This window comes from Podarcis bocagei (genome assembly GCF_964188305.1).
Source record: "Podarcis bocagei genome assembly, chromosome: 9".
NCBI lineage: Eukaryota > Metazoa > Chordata > Lepidosauria > Squamata > Lacertidae > Podarcis > Podarcis bocagei.
In genome coordinates this window covers 76,584,493-76,601,745 of record NC_138134.1, presented here as the reverse complement: position 1 = coordinate 76,601,745, position 17,253 = coordinate 76,584,493, and the positions used below count along the sequence as shown (strand labels likewise).

Here is a 17,253-nt window from a genome sequence, read left to right as displayed (position 1 = left end):
CCTCGAAGGGTTGTGGGCTCTCCAAAGCCCACCTTCCCAGCAGCTTAAACATCGCCATCTAGAGTTGAACTGGGGCAATGCGATCCTGGCGCATAGGCAGGGCTCATTGAGACCGGTTGGGCAAGAGGCGTGGAGACCAGCAGTAGGGGGCGCCAGAGCCAGCGACAGGTAGAGCCACCCACTGAAAGGTTTAAGTCAAGGTCGATGCGGCACTGCCCTCCTGGACCAGCCTCCTATTCTGGGCTGTTTGCGTGGGAAGAGGAAGCTGTGGGAATGACCAAATCTCTGAGGCATCTTCGGCAAGCTTGCACCCCATGCCCATCCCCGTCCGGCTTACAGAGTGGTAAGCTCAGGCCAGCCACAATAGAAGCACAGACATTCCTTTCCCCTGGAGTAATTGTGGAAAGCCAGAACAACATAGTTCGGGGGAAAACAAAGTTTTAGGACTGGAATGTGCAGGCTGGGTGAATGTATTCATCGTTTGCTTTGTCTTGACCTCTCTCCCTGCCGCCTGCCTCGCAGAAATACCAGCCCTGGCTCCGTGCGGCTCACAACAGCCCTGCAAGGTGGACTTGGCTGAGATGTGGGGACTGGGCAGCATCTTTTGCATTCAGCTTCATGGCTGAGTTGAGCGTTTGGTCCTGAGTCTCCCCGTGTTTGAGTCCCGTTCTTTAGTCTTGTCTCCTGCCATCTCGCCCACCAAAATTTCGAGCCACACAGGGTTTGCTTTACAGTGGTGAAAGCTCCAGGTTCATGGGCATCCGTGGTTTAAAAATGCAGGTGAGCTTGCAGGCGGTGGAGAAACGATTGCTTGTGGAGTGTCTCGAGGCGGTTGGAGGATGGAAGGCAGCTAACAGATAGAGGTTGAATCCTGACAAGACAGAAGTACTGTTTTGGGGGGACAGGGTAGGTGGGTGTGGGGGACTCCCTGGTCCTGAATGAGGTAATCGTGCCCCTGAAGGACCAGGTGCGACTCTGTCGCGGGGATTTGAACCGCCGACCTTCTGATCAGCAAGTCCTAGGCTCTGTGGTTTAACCCAGTGTTTCCCAAACGTTTTTGGGCAACGGCACACCTGTTTACTGAAAAAAAATCTCGCGGCACACCACCATTAAAGCCCCGCCCCGTGACGTCAGCGCGCAGCGTCACGCCAGGAGGGACGCACAAAAGTGAAAGTTTTTCCCCTCCCCCTTGCCGGGGAACCTCCAAGCTTTGGGCAGGCAGGCAGGCAGAGCTGGGAAGGGGGTTTCCAGGGGACACGGCAGCTCCTCGAAAGGCTTCTCTCAGCTGCGCTCAATCCTCCTCGGAGAGGATTTCCCCTCCGGTCCCATGCCTTCGTTTGGGGCATCGCTCCGGCTGCTCCCTCTCCCGCCGCGCAGGAGCGATGCCTCTCTCTGGCTCTCCCTCCGCGCAGGCTGAGGGAGGGAGGGAGGTGCGCGTGTGACCCGTCTCTGCTGGGAGACCAAACCCAGCGAGGCAGAGTTGCACGGAGGCGCCCAGGCAGCGCTGCCGGCTGCGAGGAGGAGCGCCAGGCAGCAGCAGGAGGCGCGGCCTCTCCTCGCCGCCGCCGCCCCGCCTCTCGCCGCCCGACTCGCCCGCCTCCCTCCAGGCATCTCGCGGCACACCAGCCGATGTCTCACGGCACACTCGTGTGCCGCGGAACACCGGTTGGGAAACACTGGTTTAACCCACAGCGCCACCCGCGTCCCTTATATACAGTGGTACCTTGGGTTAAGAACTTAATTCGTTCTGGAGGTCTATTCTTAACCTGAAACTGTTCTTAACCTGAAGCACCACTTTAGCTAATGGGGCCTCCGGCTGCCGCCGCGCCGCCAGAGCACAATTTCTGTTCTCATCCTGAAGCAAAGTTCTTGACCCGAGGTACTATTTCTGGGTTAGCGGAGTCTGTAACCTGAAGTGTATGTAACCCGAGGTACCACGGTATAAAGTCCTTAGCCACTTTGGACCTGTTTATCTACGAGATTGCCTTGCTCCATCTGCACCTAGATATGCACAACCGGCACTGTTTATAGGAGCTGCATAACACCTGCACAAGTCACCTTGTGACATTTCTGTCGTGATCACGGCTGTTGTTCTTTTCTTTAAACGGTTTTTAATATTGTGTTTTAATGTTGTAACCTGCCCAGAGAGGAAGAAGAATTTATACCCCCACCCATCTGAATGGGTTTCCCCAGCCACTCTGGGCGGCTCCCAACAGAATATTAAAAACACGATAAAACATCAAACATTAAAAACTTTAATAATAATAAGAAGAAGAGTTTGGATTTGATATCCCGCTTTATCACTACCCGAAGGAGTCTCAAAGCGGCCAACATTCTCCTTTCCCTTCCTCCCCCACAACAAACACTCTGTGAGGTGAGTGGGGCTGAGAGACTTCAGAGAAGTGTGACTGGCCCAAGGTCACCCAGCGGCTGCATGTGGAGGAGTGGGGAATCGAACCCGGTTCACCAGATTACGTGACTACCGCTCTTAACCACTACACCACACTGGCTTAATAATAATAATAATAATAATAATAATAATAATAATAATAATAATAATAGCAGCTGCAGGAGGTTTCATGTCATTGTAAGATGATGATGATGATTTTGAATTGAAATAATTTTTATTTGGTTTTACAAGTATAAAATTACAATAATACAACCGTAGTCATCCATCTTTACAGATCCCTCCCAATCTCTGGACTTCCCACTTTCCCCTCTGTGGGTCCTACTATCAACCTTTTCAACTGCATATTATCCAGTAGTCCATCTTTTATATTACCCCATCATCTCCATAGTATTTGCTAAGTTACAAGTGTTATTGCAACCCTGCTAATGTTTTCATCTGCTTACAGTGGTCTCCAAGATGAATTATAAATTCCCCAGACTCTTTGTTAAAGATGGCGGCTGTTGTTCCAATCGCCCTCTTTTGTTCTTCCACCAGTGGCCTGATCACGCTCAACCACAACGATAGCTACTACCTGAAACCCCCAGCCAGCCCGGACTCTGAGCCTCACGTCGTCTATAGGGCAGAACACCTGCCAATCAAAGGCGGGACCTGTGGGCACGGTGACCAGATGCAAAGCAGCGTAGCCGATATCGCCCGGTCCTTCAAACCGTCTGCACATCAGCGGGTAAGCCTTTGCGCGCGATAAGTGGACAGGGCAGCATCCCAGATTTGGAAGCTAACAGGTTTTTGTTCATCTCAAGGATAAGGGAATTGAAGGATAAGGGAATTGAATTGAATTCTAAATTATATTCCGGAAACGTGGGAGATTACAAGTGGTCAAAAATAAATAAATGGATGTACCGTGCTATATTAGAAGCAAAAAAACTTGTTTTGATGAATTGTAAGAGCCGCAAAAAGATGCCATTGAACACATGGATTGATAATATGGACAGATTAGCTACATACGAATGAATTGCATGTCGTTGCAAATTAAGAACGGATAAATATGAAGAAATCTGGAAGGAATATTTAAGTGATAAGAGGCGGATAGTGGTGGGAAGTAGGGGGAGGAGAGGTGGGAAAATATCGTTAAAAAAGGTGTAGTCATAGGTATATCAGTGTATTCAAATCTGAATTGTCAAATTGTGTTATTAGTGTTGTTATGGTTTTTGTTGTATGTGTCTTTTGCGGTTGTTGTTTGTATTGAAAAAATGATTAAATAATTTTTTTAAAAACGAAACCTTTCCAGAGCTCAAGGTGGCTATCCCTAGCTCTCTCCCACCCCACAACAACCCTTTGAGGTAGGTCAGACTGAGAGGCAGTGGCTGGCCAAGGATGCCCACCAAGCTTCGTGACTGAGCGAGGATTTGAACCCTGGTCTGGCTCCCGGGTCGCGAGTCGCGTCCAGGCTGTGCCAGTAATTCATGGAAATGATTCAACCATATACTAGAAATTTAGGTTAGCACCACCGAAATCCACCTATACCAAAATGAACATTATTTTCCATTGTTCTGTAGGTTTTGAAAAATAAAATTTTATTTTACGGTTTCTTGTTAATATTTTGAATGAGACATATCTGAGGACACCAAAATCTTTTCAGTGCTTAGGGCCTCTAAAGGTCTTGATCTGGCCCTGGCGTGGATCACAACAATAGTTGCTTTTCCTTTCTTAATACCTTCCTTCCTGGTGACACTGAGCAAATTTGTCTTTCAGAAAAGGAGAGATGCCTGGAGAACCCTGAAATACATGGAGCTCTTCATTGTTGCAGACTACACCCTGGTGAGAATTTTTGCTGTCAGGTTGTTGTTGTTTAGTCATTTAGTTGTGTCCGACTCTTCGTGACCCCCTGGACCAGAGCACGCCAGGCACTCCTGTCTTCCACTGCCTCCCACAGTTTGGTCAAACTCATGCTGATAGCTTTGAGAACACTGTCCAACCATCTCGTCCTCCGTTGTCCCCTTCTCCTCGGCCCCCCATCTTTCCCAACATCAGGGTCTTCTCCAGGGAGTCTTCTCTTCTCATGAGGTGGCCAAAGTCTTGGAGCCTCAGCTTCAGGATCTGTCCTTCCAGTGAGCACTGAGGGCTGATTTCCTTCAGAATGGATACGTTTGATCTTCTTGCAGTCCATGGGACTCTCAAGAGTCTCCTCCAGCACCAGAATTCAAAAGCATCCATTCTTTGGCGATCAGCCTTCTTGATGGTCCAGCTCTCACTTCCATACATCACATTGCTGTCAGCTAGCATGGGTAGAAAGAGGGTTTCGTACAATTCCTCTGTGAACTGAGTGGTCCAGCCATGCAGAGACTCCAAAGCCCACCTTCCCAGCAGCCCAGATCTTGCCAACCTATGTGCCCTTAGCCTGGCTTTGTGGCGCACAATGCTTCATGAGAAGTGGCAAGATACGAGGGTCCACAAATGCGTTTTCCAGCTTTCTGCTGGGGAGTGTGTCTTTCCCCCTAGAGATGGCCCAGGATTGAGCAGGAGCCCTGCTCTCCTGTGCTTCAGGACTTCCAGTGGTCCTAGGTAGGAGAGAATGAGGAGAGGTGGTCCTCAATGCTGCACTGAATCTTGGAGATCATTGGAGAGCCAGGGGCTTCATGAAGCTTCCTGAATGTCCAAAGGTCAGGTCAGGTCCAGTGTCCTCTTTCCCCGACCAGATGTCCCTGGCAAGACCACAAGCAGGACAAGTCTTCTGCTGTTGTTGACGTCCACCTGTTCCAACCTGGTCCCTGCCAGATGTTTTGGGCTGCCAGCTCCCATCAGCGATGGCTGGGGATGATGGGAGTTGTAGTCCAGAACTACACCAGGAAAGCACCAGGCAGGTGAAGGATGGTCTGGAACGGTCGTTCCCAAAAGTGGGAGGTACTTCTCCCCCAATGGGGCAGTGGGATTGGATCGAATTTGTTGAATGAGTTAAAGTGATTGGTGTCAATTAGATTCTGAATAAGTGTGAATCAGCTGTGACTGCTTTGAATTTTAAAAGTGTGTTTTGAATTTTTTTGTATCCAGGATTCTTGGGGGAATGCTTTGAATGTGTTGTTGTTGTTACTTTTATTATCTATATACTTCCCTTCATCCAAGGAAGTGGGGTTATTGTACTGTATTGTATTGTATTGTTCTTGTTTTCATCATGTATTTTGTGTTTTTACCTTGTATTTTTATGTTGTGAACCATCTAGAGGTCTACAGATGAAAGGTGGTATACAAATATAATAATAATTCTTACCAGGTCATGCAAACTGCTTCTTCTAGGGTAGGGGGAACTGGGGGTGAGTTTAAGGAACCAAAGGCTTGATAAAGTTTGGGAGCTGCTGGTTTGGATGAAGACAGATCCTTCTGAATTTAAGCGCAGTCATTCTCACATATTCCATGCATCGTGGGGGAAGTAATTCTTCAAAGAGCATTGTTATGTATTGAGTTAAATAGGATCCAAACTGCAGCAGTCTGATTGGTCCTAGAACAATAGGATCCAAAATGCAGCAGTCTGATTGGTCCTAGAACAATGCAGCAGTATGATTGGTTGGCAGGAACCACCCAATTCTGCTCCAGATAGAAGTGAATCCACAACCTGATTGGCTTACAGTAGAATTCCAGAATTAGCCAATCATGTGCAGCCCATTGTGTAAATAATGTATATAAAGCAGATACTTTGAGGGGACTTCCATTCATTCCTCCTCACCACTATGAGCTGAATAAAGCGCATGAAATCACTTTGCGACTCTGAGTATATTTCAAGCATCCAGCAGTGTGTGTTAGTTTCGGCTTAAGAAATGTCCCTAAATTTGTTCCTTTGCCTCTCTTTTTCTCCCTTTCCCCTTTCTCTTCCACCGCCTCCTTCCCAGTTTGCATCTCAAAAGCAAAATCTGGGGCACACCAAGCAACGGATCTTGGAGATCGCGAATTACGTAGACAAGGTAATAGAGACAATCAGCAAAACTTGGGTTATCCACAGCTACCTATTCTGAACATCAAGGACATAAGCCCATGAAAAGAGCCCTGGAGCTGGATAGCTCGGTGGGTTAAAGCATGATGCTGACAACGCCAAGGTTGCAGGTTCGATCCCGGAAGGGACAGCTGCATATTCCAGCATTGCAGCATCCTATGATTTGATCAGGATCAGGCCATAACCTTGGCGTTATCAGCACTGCACTCTTACCAGCCGAGCTAATTGAGGACCGCTCCATTCTGAAACCTGAAGAGGTGCTATAAGTCAGCGCAGACCAAGCTGCCCCCAACCTGGTGCCCTCCGGGTGTTTTCACTATGACTCCCATCAGCCCCACCAATGATCAGTGAGTGGTGGTCAGGTCTGCTGGGAGTGGTAGTCCACAGCAGTGGTGGCTGGTGCAAATCAGACCTGGTAGGGCAGGAGGCAGGGAGTCCGACACTAGGTGGCGCCAGAGGCAATGAGAGCCCAAGCCAAGAAATTATGGTTTAGTCCTCTTCCTTCGGGATGAGTTCTACAAGGCCAGTGCAGAGACTATGGAAGGGGAAGCTGGCCGTCTGGGCTGGATGTAAAGGAAAAGTTAAGCAGGTGGGGCTGGCGCACTGAGATTAGTGGGGCAGGGCCCCACCTGCCCTAGTGGACCAGCCGCCAGTCCCAGGGGGTTGTGGAGGACCATAGGCATAGGGCCCTCATATTTACGGGACTGCCTCTCCTGTCTGCCCCGCAGAGGACCTTCAGGTCCATGAATAACCATAGTTTAGAGGTCCCGGGCCCTAAGGAAGTCAGACTATCCTCCACCAGGGCCAGGGCCTTCTCAGTGGTGGCTCTGACCTGGTGGGATGCTCTGTCCCATGAGACTAGGGCCCTGCAGGATTTAACCTCCTTCCGTCAGGCCTGTAAGACAGAGCTATTCCGCCTGGCCTTTAATTTGATTTCAGCCTTCTCTTTTATTTCCCTCCCCTTCCCTCTCCCTCCCCTTTTATGAAGATTATCTGCTCTGAGACCCCACAGCTAATTCTCCCCTGGCCTCCTCGCTGGCCCAAGTAGGACTAATTCAGCCAGCTAGCCCTGGTGACTATCTAATGCTTATTAGATGGATTTCCCCCAAATTGATTTCTGAACTTTGAATTTTATTGTTATTCACGTTTTTATACTGTATTTTCTGCTGCTTCCATAATTAAGTGTTTAAATTTGTTGTTAGCCACCCTGAGCCCAGTTTTCTGAACCGGGAGGGGCGGGGTATAAATAAAAATTTATTATTATTAATTATTATTATTATGCCTGACTTAGCAGTGCTGCGGGGCTAACAGCAGGCTTATTTTTTTTGCATAGTAAAGTTATACACGGCTTGATTTCAAAAAGTAAAACCCTCCAAGCAGCTTACAAAGAGAACACGCCAATAAAACTATCAGTAAAGACAACTGGAAGCCAGGATATCTGTCAGTTAGAGCATGAGGCTCTTAACCTCAAGGTTATGTGGGTTCGAGTTCCACACTGGACAAAAGACTCCTGCCTTGCAGGGGAATGGACTAGATGACCCCAGTGGTCCCTTCAAACTCTAATGAACTCTTTAAAACTTGCAAAAGACAAAATCTGCAATAAACTAAGAGCAGATTAAAACATACGCCAACATTCTAAATGTGTTTTTTTTTGGGGGGGGAGGTTATTGGTTTTAAAATACATATTGCATTTTTACGTGGTGAACCGCCCTGCGATCTTCGAACGAAGGGTGGTATACAAATTTAATACAAAGCAATGCTAATAATGTCCAGGGAGGCTTGCCTGAGAAACAAAGAGGCCTTTAGCAGGTGCCAGAAAGTGTACAGTGAAATTGCCTCAATAGGCGGTGAGTTCCAAAGGTGCTGCCACACTGAAAGATTGATTTCTTACAAATGCAGAGCGGGGTATTACCTGGCACCTGTAACAGGGCCAGCTCTACAGATTGAAGTACAGTGGACGCTTGGGTTGCGAACGTGATCTGTGCGGGATGCACGTTCGCAGCCTGCAGCGTTCGCAACCGACATCTGCGCATCTGCACACACGTGGGTTGCGACGCGGCACTTCTGCGCATTCACAAAGCACGATTTAGCTCTTCTGTGTATGCGCGACCGCTGAAACCTGGAAGTAACCCGTTCTGGTACTTCCGGGTTTTGGTGGGTCTATAACCCAAAAAAACGCAACCTGAAGCGGCTGTAACCCGAGGTATGACTGTAGTCAAGTGGGCAAGGTGATCTTGCAGGTGAACTATGGATCCATTACAGTGGTACCTCTAGATACGAATGGGATCCGTTCCGGAGCCCTGTTCGCATCTAGAAGCAAACGTAACTAGTGATGGCACGTCTGTGCACGCACGCGTCGCTTTTCGCCGCTTCTGCGCACACGTGTGACGTCATTTTGAGCGTCTGCGCATGCGCAAGCAGCGAAACCCGGAAGTAAAGTGCTCCATTATTTCTGGGTTGCCGCGGAGCGCAACTCGAACGCACTCAACCCGATGCACATTCAACCCGAGGTATGACTACTACTACTACTACTACTACTACTACTACTACTATTATTATTATTATTATTATTAACCCTCCTCCTCTCTTCCTGCTCCTCTTCCCCAGTTTTACAGGTCCCTGAATATCAAAGTGGCCCTGATCGGCCTTGAGGTCTGGACCGAGAGGGATCAGTGCAGCTTGAGCAGCGACGCTCACGCCTCGCTCATGTCCTTCCTGCAGTGGAAAAAGTCTCTGAAGGCTCGGAAGAAGCACGACAATGCCCAGCTGCTGACGTGAGTCGCCGTTTCAGAAGCAGCCATCGATAAGCTGGCTCATGCTAGGGGGCAGGTTGTGTGTGTGTGTGTGTGTAGGGCATTTTCCCCTGCATTTTAATGAAATGATCCACCCATTATTATTATTTTTTCCAAACCAGTACGTGAACCAAAACGCAGCTATCCTCCAGAATTTGCGCTTCTCTGAATTTTGCACTGCAGTTTTCCATCCGCAGTGTGTGTTGTTATTGATTGCGTTTTCCCATTTATCCTGGGAACTGTAGCTTAACCCTCGTGGATCTACAAATCCCTAGCACCCTTAGCAAACTACAGTTCCCAGTATTCACTGAGGTGGCAAATGGGCTCAGAGGCACACCCACGCCACAGATTCAAACCATCCCTTCCCAGGGAATACTGACATTTAAAGTGGAAGAGGTAAGGTTAGGTAAAGGTAAAGGTAAAGGTAAAGGACCCCTGGATGGTTAAGTCCAGTCAAAGGCGACTATGGGGTTGCAGCGCTCATCTTGCTTTCAGGCCGAGGAAGCCGGCGTTTGTCCACAGACAGCTTTCCGGGTCATGTGGCCAGCAGGACTATACCACTTCCGTCACAACAGGACACCATGACGGAAGCCAGAGTGCATGGAAACGCCGTTTACCTTCCCACCACAATGGTGGGAGTCAGCAGTGACTGGACCTAATGGTCAGGGGTCCCTTTACCTTTCTACGCATGAACTATAATGCCAATTCAATATAAAATCAAAAGTACATACTCCATCTGTATGGTGAATGGAATTGTATAACAACAATAGCTATGGAGCAGTGATCAGAAAGTTATGTAACCACTGCTACTGACTGCATGTTGCAAGAAACCTAAAAAACCGACCCCAGGTCTCTTCCCTCTGTTTCCCCCTTCCCTTTCCTGTCTCCACAGTGGGATGACCTTTGTTGGGACGACCATTGGGATGGCGCCGCTGGAGGGAATGTGCAGTGCGGAAAACTCTGGCGGGGTGAGCATGGTAAGGACAAGACCGTGTCTCCTCCATCCTCTGCTTGCTATCTAGAGCTGGTTGCTGTTTTGGACTACAACTCCCATCAGCTGGCTGGGGCTGATGGGAGTTGTTATGTATTGAGTTGAATAGGATCCAGAATGCAGCAGTCTGATTGGCCCTAGAACAATAGGATTCAGAATGCAGCAGTCTGATTGGCCCTAAAACAATAGGATTCAGAATGCAGCAGTCTGATTGGTCCTAGAACAATAGGATCCAGAATGCAGCAGTCTGATTGGTCCTAGAACAATAGGATCCAGAATGCAGCAGTCTGATTGGCCCTAGAACAATAAGATCCAGAATGCAGCAGTCTGATTGGTCCTAGAACAATAGGATCCAGAATGCAGCAGTCTGATTGGCCCTAGAACAATAAGATCCAGAATGCAGCAGTCTGATTGGTCCTAGAACAATAGGATCCAGAATGCAGCAGTCTGATTGGTCCACAGGAGCCACCCAATCCAGCTCCAGGTGGAAGTGAATCCGCAACCTGATTGGCCTACAGGAGAATCCTGGAATTAGCCAATCACGTGGGGCCCATTGTGTAAATAATGTATATAAGCAGACATTCTGGGGGAACTTCCATTCCTCCTCACCACTATGAGCTGAATAAAGAGCATGAAATCCACTCTCCACTTGGAGTATATTTCAGGAGTTGTAGCTTCAAGCGACAGGATGGCAATCCGGTTGGTTGGTGAAAGCTGCTCAACAGCTTCTCCTTCAACTGTGCAAAATTATCCTCTTTCTCCTTGGGAGCAAGAGGCACTTCGCCTGGGGGGGGGGAAGGAAGAGTCGGGTTCTGCCAGGTGCAACCTCCGTTAGCCGCCGGTCTCGGTGTCTTGGGGGTTCCCATCCCAAACCTGCAGGGAAGAGGCCCCAGATATTGGAGAATCTTTGAACTGTAGGGTTGGAAGGGAACCGCAAAGGTCATCTAGTCCAACCCCCTTCGATGCGAGAATCAAAGCTAAAGAACCCCTCCAGTGTCTGCTTAAAAATCATCAATGGAGGAGAGTCCGCTGAACGTATCGAGAAGCATCGTTGGGTTTTAGGGGCAGGAACAGGGTAGATTTGGTTTAGTTTGTCTAAAAGGGGTTCTGCAGCCAAACCTGAGCCCCTGAAATGTGGCCCTGATTTTGCTTGCATTTCAGGGGGTTGGACTGGATGACCTTTGGGGGACCCAATCTATGATTCTATGATGTTCTCCTCTCCTTTAGCCTGAAGAGGTTTCCCCTGCATGTGTGTCCCGTCCCCCCTGGTCCTTCGTTGTACAGCTTCCGGCAAATGCTGAAGACCAGTGCCAGATTTACGTACAGTGGTGCCTCGCAAGACGAACGCCTCGCAAAATGAAAAACTCGCAAGACGAAAGAGTTTTCCATTTTTGAGTCGTTCCGCAAGACGAATTTCCCTATGGGCTTGCTTCGCAAGAAGAAAGCCCATAGGGAAATCTCCGGGGACCTCTTTTAAAATGCTGGCGGTCGGGAGCAAAGACTTTCGCCCACCGCCAGCCTTCAGAAGAGGTCCTGGACCTCTTCTGAAGGCCGGCGGGGGGCAAAAGTCTTTGCTCCCCCCCGCCTGCCTTCCCGGGACAGCGGAGACTTCTCCGCTGTCCCGGGCGATCTTAAAATGCTGGCGGGCGGCAGCGAAGCCTTCGCTGCCGACCCCCAGCATTTTAAAAGCCCCCGGGACAGCGGAGGCTTTGCTGCCGCCCGCCAGCATTTTAAAATTGCCCCGGGACAGCGGGGGCTTTTAAAATGCTGGCGGTTGGCAGCAAAGCCCTCCTGTCCCTGGAGCTTGTGGGGCGGGAGGTGGGAAGAAGGGCTTTTCTTCCCACCGCCAGCCTTCAGAACAGCCTTCTGAAGGCTGGCGGTGGGAAGAAAAGCCCTTGTCCCCCCCCCAGCCTTCAGAAGAGGTCGGGGGACAGACTGTCCCCGGACCTGGTCTGAAGGCGGTTTCCATAGGAACGCATTGATTGATTTTCAATGCATTCCTATGGGAAACCGTGCTTCGCAAGACGAAAAACTTGCAAGAAGAAAAAACTTGCGGAACGAATTAATTTCATCTTGCGAGGCACCACTGTATAAGTTAAACAAGCTATAGCTTAGGGCCCCACTCCCTTGGCCCCCCAAAGTTTTTTAAAGGAAATAAAACCTGGATGTCCATTTCCAAAATATAAGATAAAAAACAAATAAACTGAAACCCACATACAGCAACAGCGTTTTGTGTTGTGTAGGCTCCTATTATGCAAGAACAGTGGACGCTCAGGTTGTGAACATGATCCATGCTGGAGGCACATTCGCAACCAGCAGTGTTCGCAACCCGCAGCGCTGCGTCTGCGCACACGCGGGTTGCGATTCAGCACTTCTGTGCATGCGCAAAGTGTGACTTAGCGCTTCTGCGCATGTGCGGCTGCTGAAACCCGGAAATAACCCATTCCGGTACTTCCGGGTTTTGGCACATCCGTAATCCGAAAAAACGCAACCTGAAGCGTCTGTAACCAGACCCCCACCTGCTAGCCTGCTCCCTAAGATATCACTAATTTGCTCGTTTCTGTATATAGGGTGCCTACATTCTGCATGGACTGGTTGCTTGGCAGGGGACAGCTGGACGTATAAAGGGCCCCATTACCTTCAGTAACTTAGGGCCTCATCAAACCTAAATCCAGCCCTCTGAAGACCTACCTCTTTCCCCTCGCTGTGTGTTTTCAGGGAACCCACCAAAATAATTCCTGGGATTGTAACCTGTTTTAGTTTTGATTGAATTGTCACAGCCCTGGGACCTCCTGGCGGAGGGCAGGGTATGAATTAGGCGATGACGATAATGAAAATGATGACCACAATCCTCTGTCCCAGGACCATTCGGAACTGCCCATTGGAGCGGCCGCCACCATGGCCCACGAAATCGGCCACAACTTCGGCATGAGCCACGACCCTGAGGGATGTTGCGTTGAGGCCACGGCATCCCAGGGAGGTTGCGTCATGGCTGCTGCTACGGGGTAAGGAGGTTTGGGGCAGGGAAACCAAAGACGAGCTTGTCAAAGCCTCAATGACACACTGGGCAATGATGTTGTTGTTTACTAATTTAGTCATGTCCGACTCTTCGTGACTCCATGGACCAGAGCACGCCAGGCACTCCTGTCTTCCACGGCCTCCCGCAGTTTGGTCAAACTCATGCTGGTAGCTTCGAGAACACTGTCCAACCATCTCATCCTCTGTCATCCCCTTCTCCTTGTGCCCTCCATCTTTCCCAACATCAGGGTCTTTTCCAGGGAGTCTTCTCTTCTCACGAGGTGGCCAAAGTACTGGAGCCTCAGCTTCAGGATCTCTCCTTCCAGTGAGCACTCAGGGCTGATTTCCTTCAGAATGGAGAGGTTGGATCTTCTTGCAGTCCATGGGACTCTCAAGAGTCTCCTCCAGGACCAGAATTCAAAAGCATCAATTCTTTGGCGATCAGCCTTCTTGATGGTCCAGCTCTCACTTCCATACATCACTACTGGGGAAACCAGAGCTTTAACTATACGGACTGTCAGGGCACTGACATCAGAGGCATGGGAGAAGGAGAGGGTCTCTGATTCTGCAGGAGAAGGTCTCAGCGCTAGGGGGAGACTCAGCTGGGAAGCAGGGGAAGAGAATGAGTGTAACACCAGGGATCCAGGAGAGCAACGGGACAGGGAGGTGCAGGGGCTCCGGGACTCTTCGTTGGAAGTTAGTGAGGAGAGCCCAAGCACCCCGCTGCCCACGCCCACCCGGCGCAGGAGACTCCCGCGCAGTGAGAGGCGGAGACGCTTAGGCGTCAAACAACTCTTATGTTGGCAGCGCTTTAAGAAACGCCCACAGACAGATTCTACGAGTGACTAAGGGCAGCCACGCTGAGATGGGCTGTGCAGTCCGGAGGGTTTAACCAGGCAATCCGATGCTCAAACGGAGCAGGATTACGCACGAGTAACTCCCAACCACTACACGGACCTTTGTTGGCAAGGTGATGTCTCTGCTTTTTAAGATGCTGTCTAGGTTTGTCATTGCTTTTCTCCCAAGAAGCAGGCGTCTTTTAATTAGATACCCACTTTAAACAGCCATTGCTTCCACCCCACTGGAAGCTATAATTTGTTAAAAGAGTGCTGAGAGTTGTTTGGAAACCCCCTATTCCCCTCTCAGAGCTACAATTCCCAGAGTTCCCTATGGAGAGGGACTGATTGTTAAACCACCCTGCGAACTGTATTTCCCTTCCTTTATTTTCCCCGCTCACATCCCAAACGCCTGCTTTTCCCAGGAGCCAGGGGCACAGCCCCACCAGCCCCAGAAATCAAAGCTGGATTTCTTGCAGCCAGCAAGGATGCGAAAATGGAGACAGATGTACAACGGCGAGAGCAGGGGGGGGCGAATCGAATGCAGTTGTCTTTCGGAAGCAAGCCACATGTTGGGAAACAAGGGTCTTGTTCCGTGTCTGCTGGACGTGCTGAGAGGGGCCAGCACGAAACAGTGAAGCCTTTCTCCTCTCCGGAAAGCGCCCGGCACGAGGCTGTTTATAGACTTAAAGACACGGAGGTTTTGGGGCCCCCAGTGCTTGTGTCCGTGCCGCCGACATTGGCGGCGGGATCGGCTGTCGCACAAAAGAGCCGTTGTCGAGGGGGAAGGAGAAATGTCAAGGAGACCACGGGGCTCGGATTTCAAGGCGGTTCAGGGCACCGAAATAAATCACACGGAGGAAGTCGGTTTTGGAGAGAGGGTTCTGGGCTGGATGGGTGCAGTGGGACAAGGCTTCTTCATGCACAAGCCGCACATTTGGGCAGAGGCCCTGGCTCCATGGTAGAGCGTCATCCCAGGAGACTGAGCGCAAGGCAGTGGGGTGTAGTGGTTAGAGCAGTGGGTCCCAAACTTTCCGGTCCCACAAACTCATCCCCTGTGCCCACCCTACCTTATTAAAAGCATTATTCATTTTTTAAAACAAATTTTATTAAGGTTTGTGGAGACAAAAACTTAACATCGCCACTCTGTTTTTAAGAAAACCAAACCAAGACTTTTATCTAGATACAATAAAAACACAAAAAAGGGGTGAGGGAGATAAATAGAGTAGAAAGAGGTTAAAAGAGAAAGATCGCAAAATAAGATTCGGAAAATGAAGAACTTCCGATTCTTCACCTGTCTGCTTTAAAAAAACTATTCACTTTGTCCAATCAAATCTAACCCCCAATAAAGCCACTTTCTGTAAACAAACATTATCTTCAATCCTCAAATCCAGATACCATTATTTCTTTTTCTTTCTCATGCAAAAAAATCTATGAGGAATTTCCAATCTTTAACCAATTTAAAATAAAATAAAAAATATATATAGTTTGCACGTCCCACCACGGAAATTAATAACACAATAAAACAGTGACAATTTACGGCACAGTTAAAACTGCACAGTTTAACTAATTCAACAAAATGCATGAACTTGATTTAATGATGCCCGCTTTTTGCAATCTGAAAGTCCGTTACGCCTCAAGCGCCCCTCTGATTATTATTATTATTATTATTATTATTATTATTATTATTATTATTAGTTTTCATCTTGTGTTTTTAAGTTGTGAACCTTCCTGAGATCTATAGAAGAAAGGAGGTATGCAAATTCAATTAATCAATATTGACAGTCGCCCCTCTTTGCCTGTGTCTCTGCAGCCACCCCTTTCCGAAAGTCTTCAGCTCCTGCAGTCGGAAGCAACTGGAGAGCTACTTCCACCGAGGTGGTGGCATGTGTCTTTTCAACATGCCCGACACAAAGGACCTGGTGGTGGGCAAGAAATGCGGCAATGGATTCCTGGAGGATGGCGAGGAATGCGACTGCGGGGAGGTGGAGGTACGTCTTCGCAGCATCAGAATTTCTGTACTGAGAGGTGCTGGGGCCAAATAATAATAATAATTTGTTATTTATACCCCACCCATCTGGCTGGGTTTCCCCAGCCACTCTGGGCAGCTTCCAACAGAATATTAAAATACAGTAGTCTATTAAACATTAAAAGCTTCCCGAAACAGGGCTGCCTTCAGGTGTCTTCTAAAAGTCTGGTAGTTGTTTTTCTCTTTGACATCTGGTGGGAGGGCGTTCCACAGGCGGGTGCCACTACCGAGAAGGCCCTCTGCCTGGTTCCCTGTAACTTGGCTTCTCGCAGCAAGGGAACCGCCAGAAGGCCCTCGGCGCTGGACCTCAGTGTCCAGGCAGAACGATGGGGGTGGAGACGCTCCTTCAGATATACTGGACCGAGGCTGTTTAGGGCTTTAAATGTTCCTTTGATTGTCCTTGAATTTTCCCTTCAAGCTTGCCACCCACTGCTGCCACAACTGTGTGGCATGCCACACCCTCGAAGAGCCTCGGCTTTAAGAGGGCTATTCCAGGCGATCATCACAGTGATCATTCTTTTCCCTCTCTCTTTCCAGGAATGCACAAACCCTTGCTGCAACCCACAAAACTGCACCCTGAAAGCCGGGAGCGAGTGTGCGCACGGCGACTGCTGCGAAGGCTGCAAGGTATTCCAAACCATCTCGCTGTGATTCCCCCATTTCCAGGACCAGATGGGGTCCCTTCCAACTCCCCAATTCTGTGATTCTTTATCAGGCTAACGAGGGGAGAGAGAGAAGAAAGAAAGAAACACACCTGTAGAAAAACCACAACACAACCCATTGCTTTTCAACTGGGTGGCGCTGTGGTCTAAACCACTGAGCCTCTTGGGCTTGCCGATCAGAAGGTTGGCGGTTTGAATCCCCACGACAGGGTGAGCTCCCATTGCTCTGCCCCAGCTCCTGCCAACCTAGCAGTTCGAAAGCACACCAGTGCAAGTAGATAAGTAGGTACCACTGCAGCGGGAAGGTAAACGGTATTTTCATCTGCTCTGGTTTCCGTCACGGTGTCCCGTTGCGCCAGAAGCGGCTTAGTCCTGCTGGCCACATGACACAGAGAGCTGTCTGTGGACAAATGTCAGCTCCCTCGGCCTGAAAGCGAGATGAGCGCTGCAACTCTATAGTCGCCTTTGACTGGACTTAACCGTCCAGGGGTCCTTAAAAAAAATAAATAAATTAGCACTGGTCTTGGATGCTAA

At 49.2% G+C, this 17,253-nt stretch overlaps 1 protein-coding gene across 2 annotated transcripts in view; it reads left to right on the top strand.

The window, feature by feature from the left end:
* Nucleotides 1–17,253, top strand: part of ADAM33 (ADAM metallopeptidase domain 33) — a 94,303-nt gene that overhangs the window by 52,889 nt on the left and 24,161 nt on the right. For both annotated transcript variants that reach the window (XM_081206985.1, XM_081206984.1), the window contains exons 6-13: nt 2,945–3,134; nt 4,163–4,228; nt 6,291–6,362; nt 8,999–9,165; nt 10,076–10,160; nt 13,037–13,179; nt 15,842–16,019; nt 16,595–16,684. In XM_081206985.1, the coding sequence (XP_081063111.1) occupies nt 2,945–3,134; nt 4,163–4,228; nt 6,291–6,362; nt 8,999–9,165; nt 10,076–10,160; nt 13,037–13,179; nt 15,842–16,019; nt 16,595–16,684 (991 nt within the window). The remainder of the gene's footprint in view (nt 1–2,944; nt 3,135–4,162; nt 4,229–6,290; nt 6,363–8,998; nt 9,166–10,075; nt 10,161–13,036; nt 13,180–15,841; nt 16,020–16,594; nt 16,685–17,253) is intronic.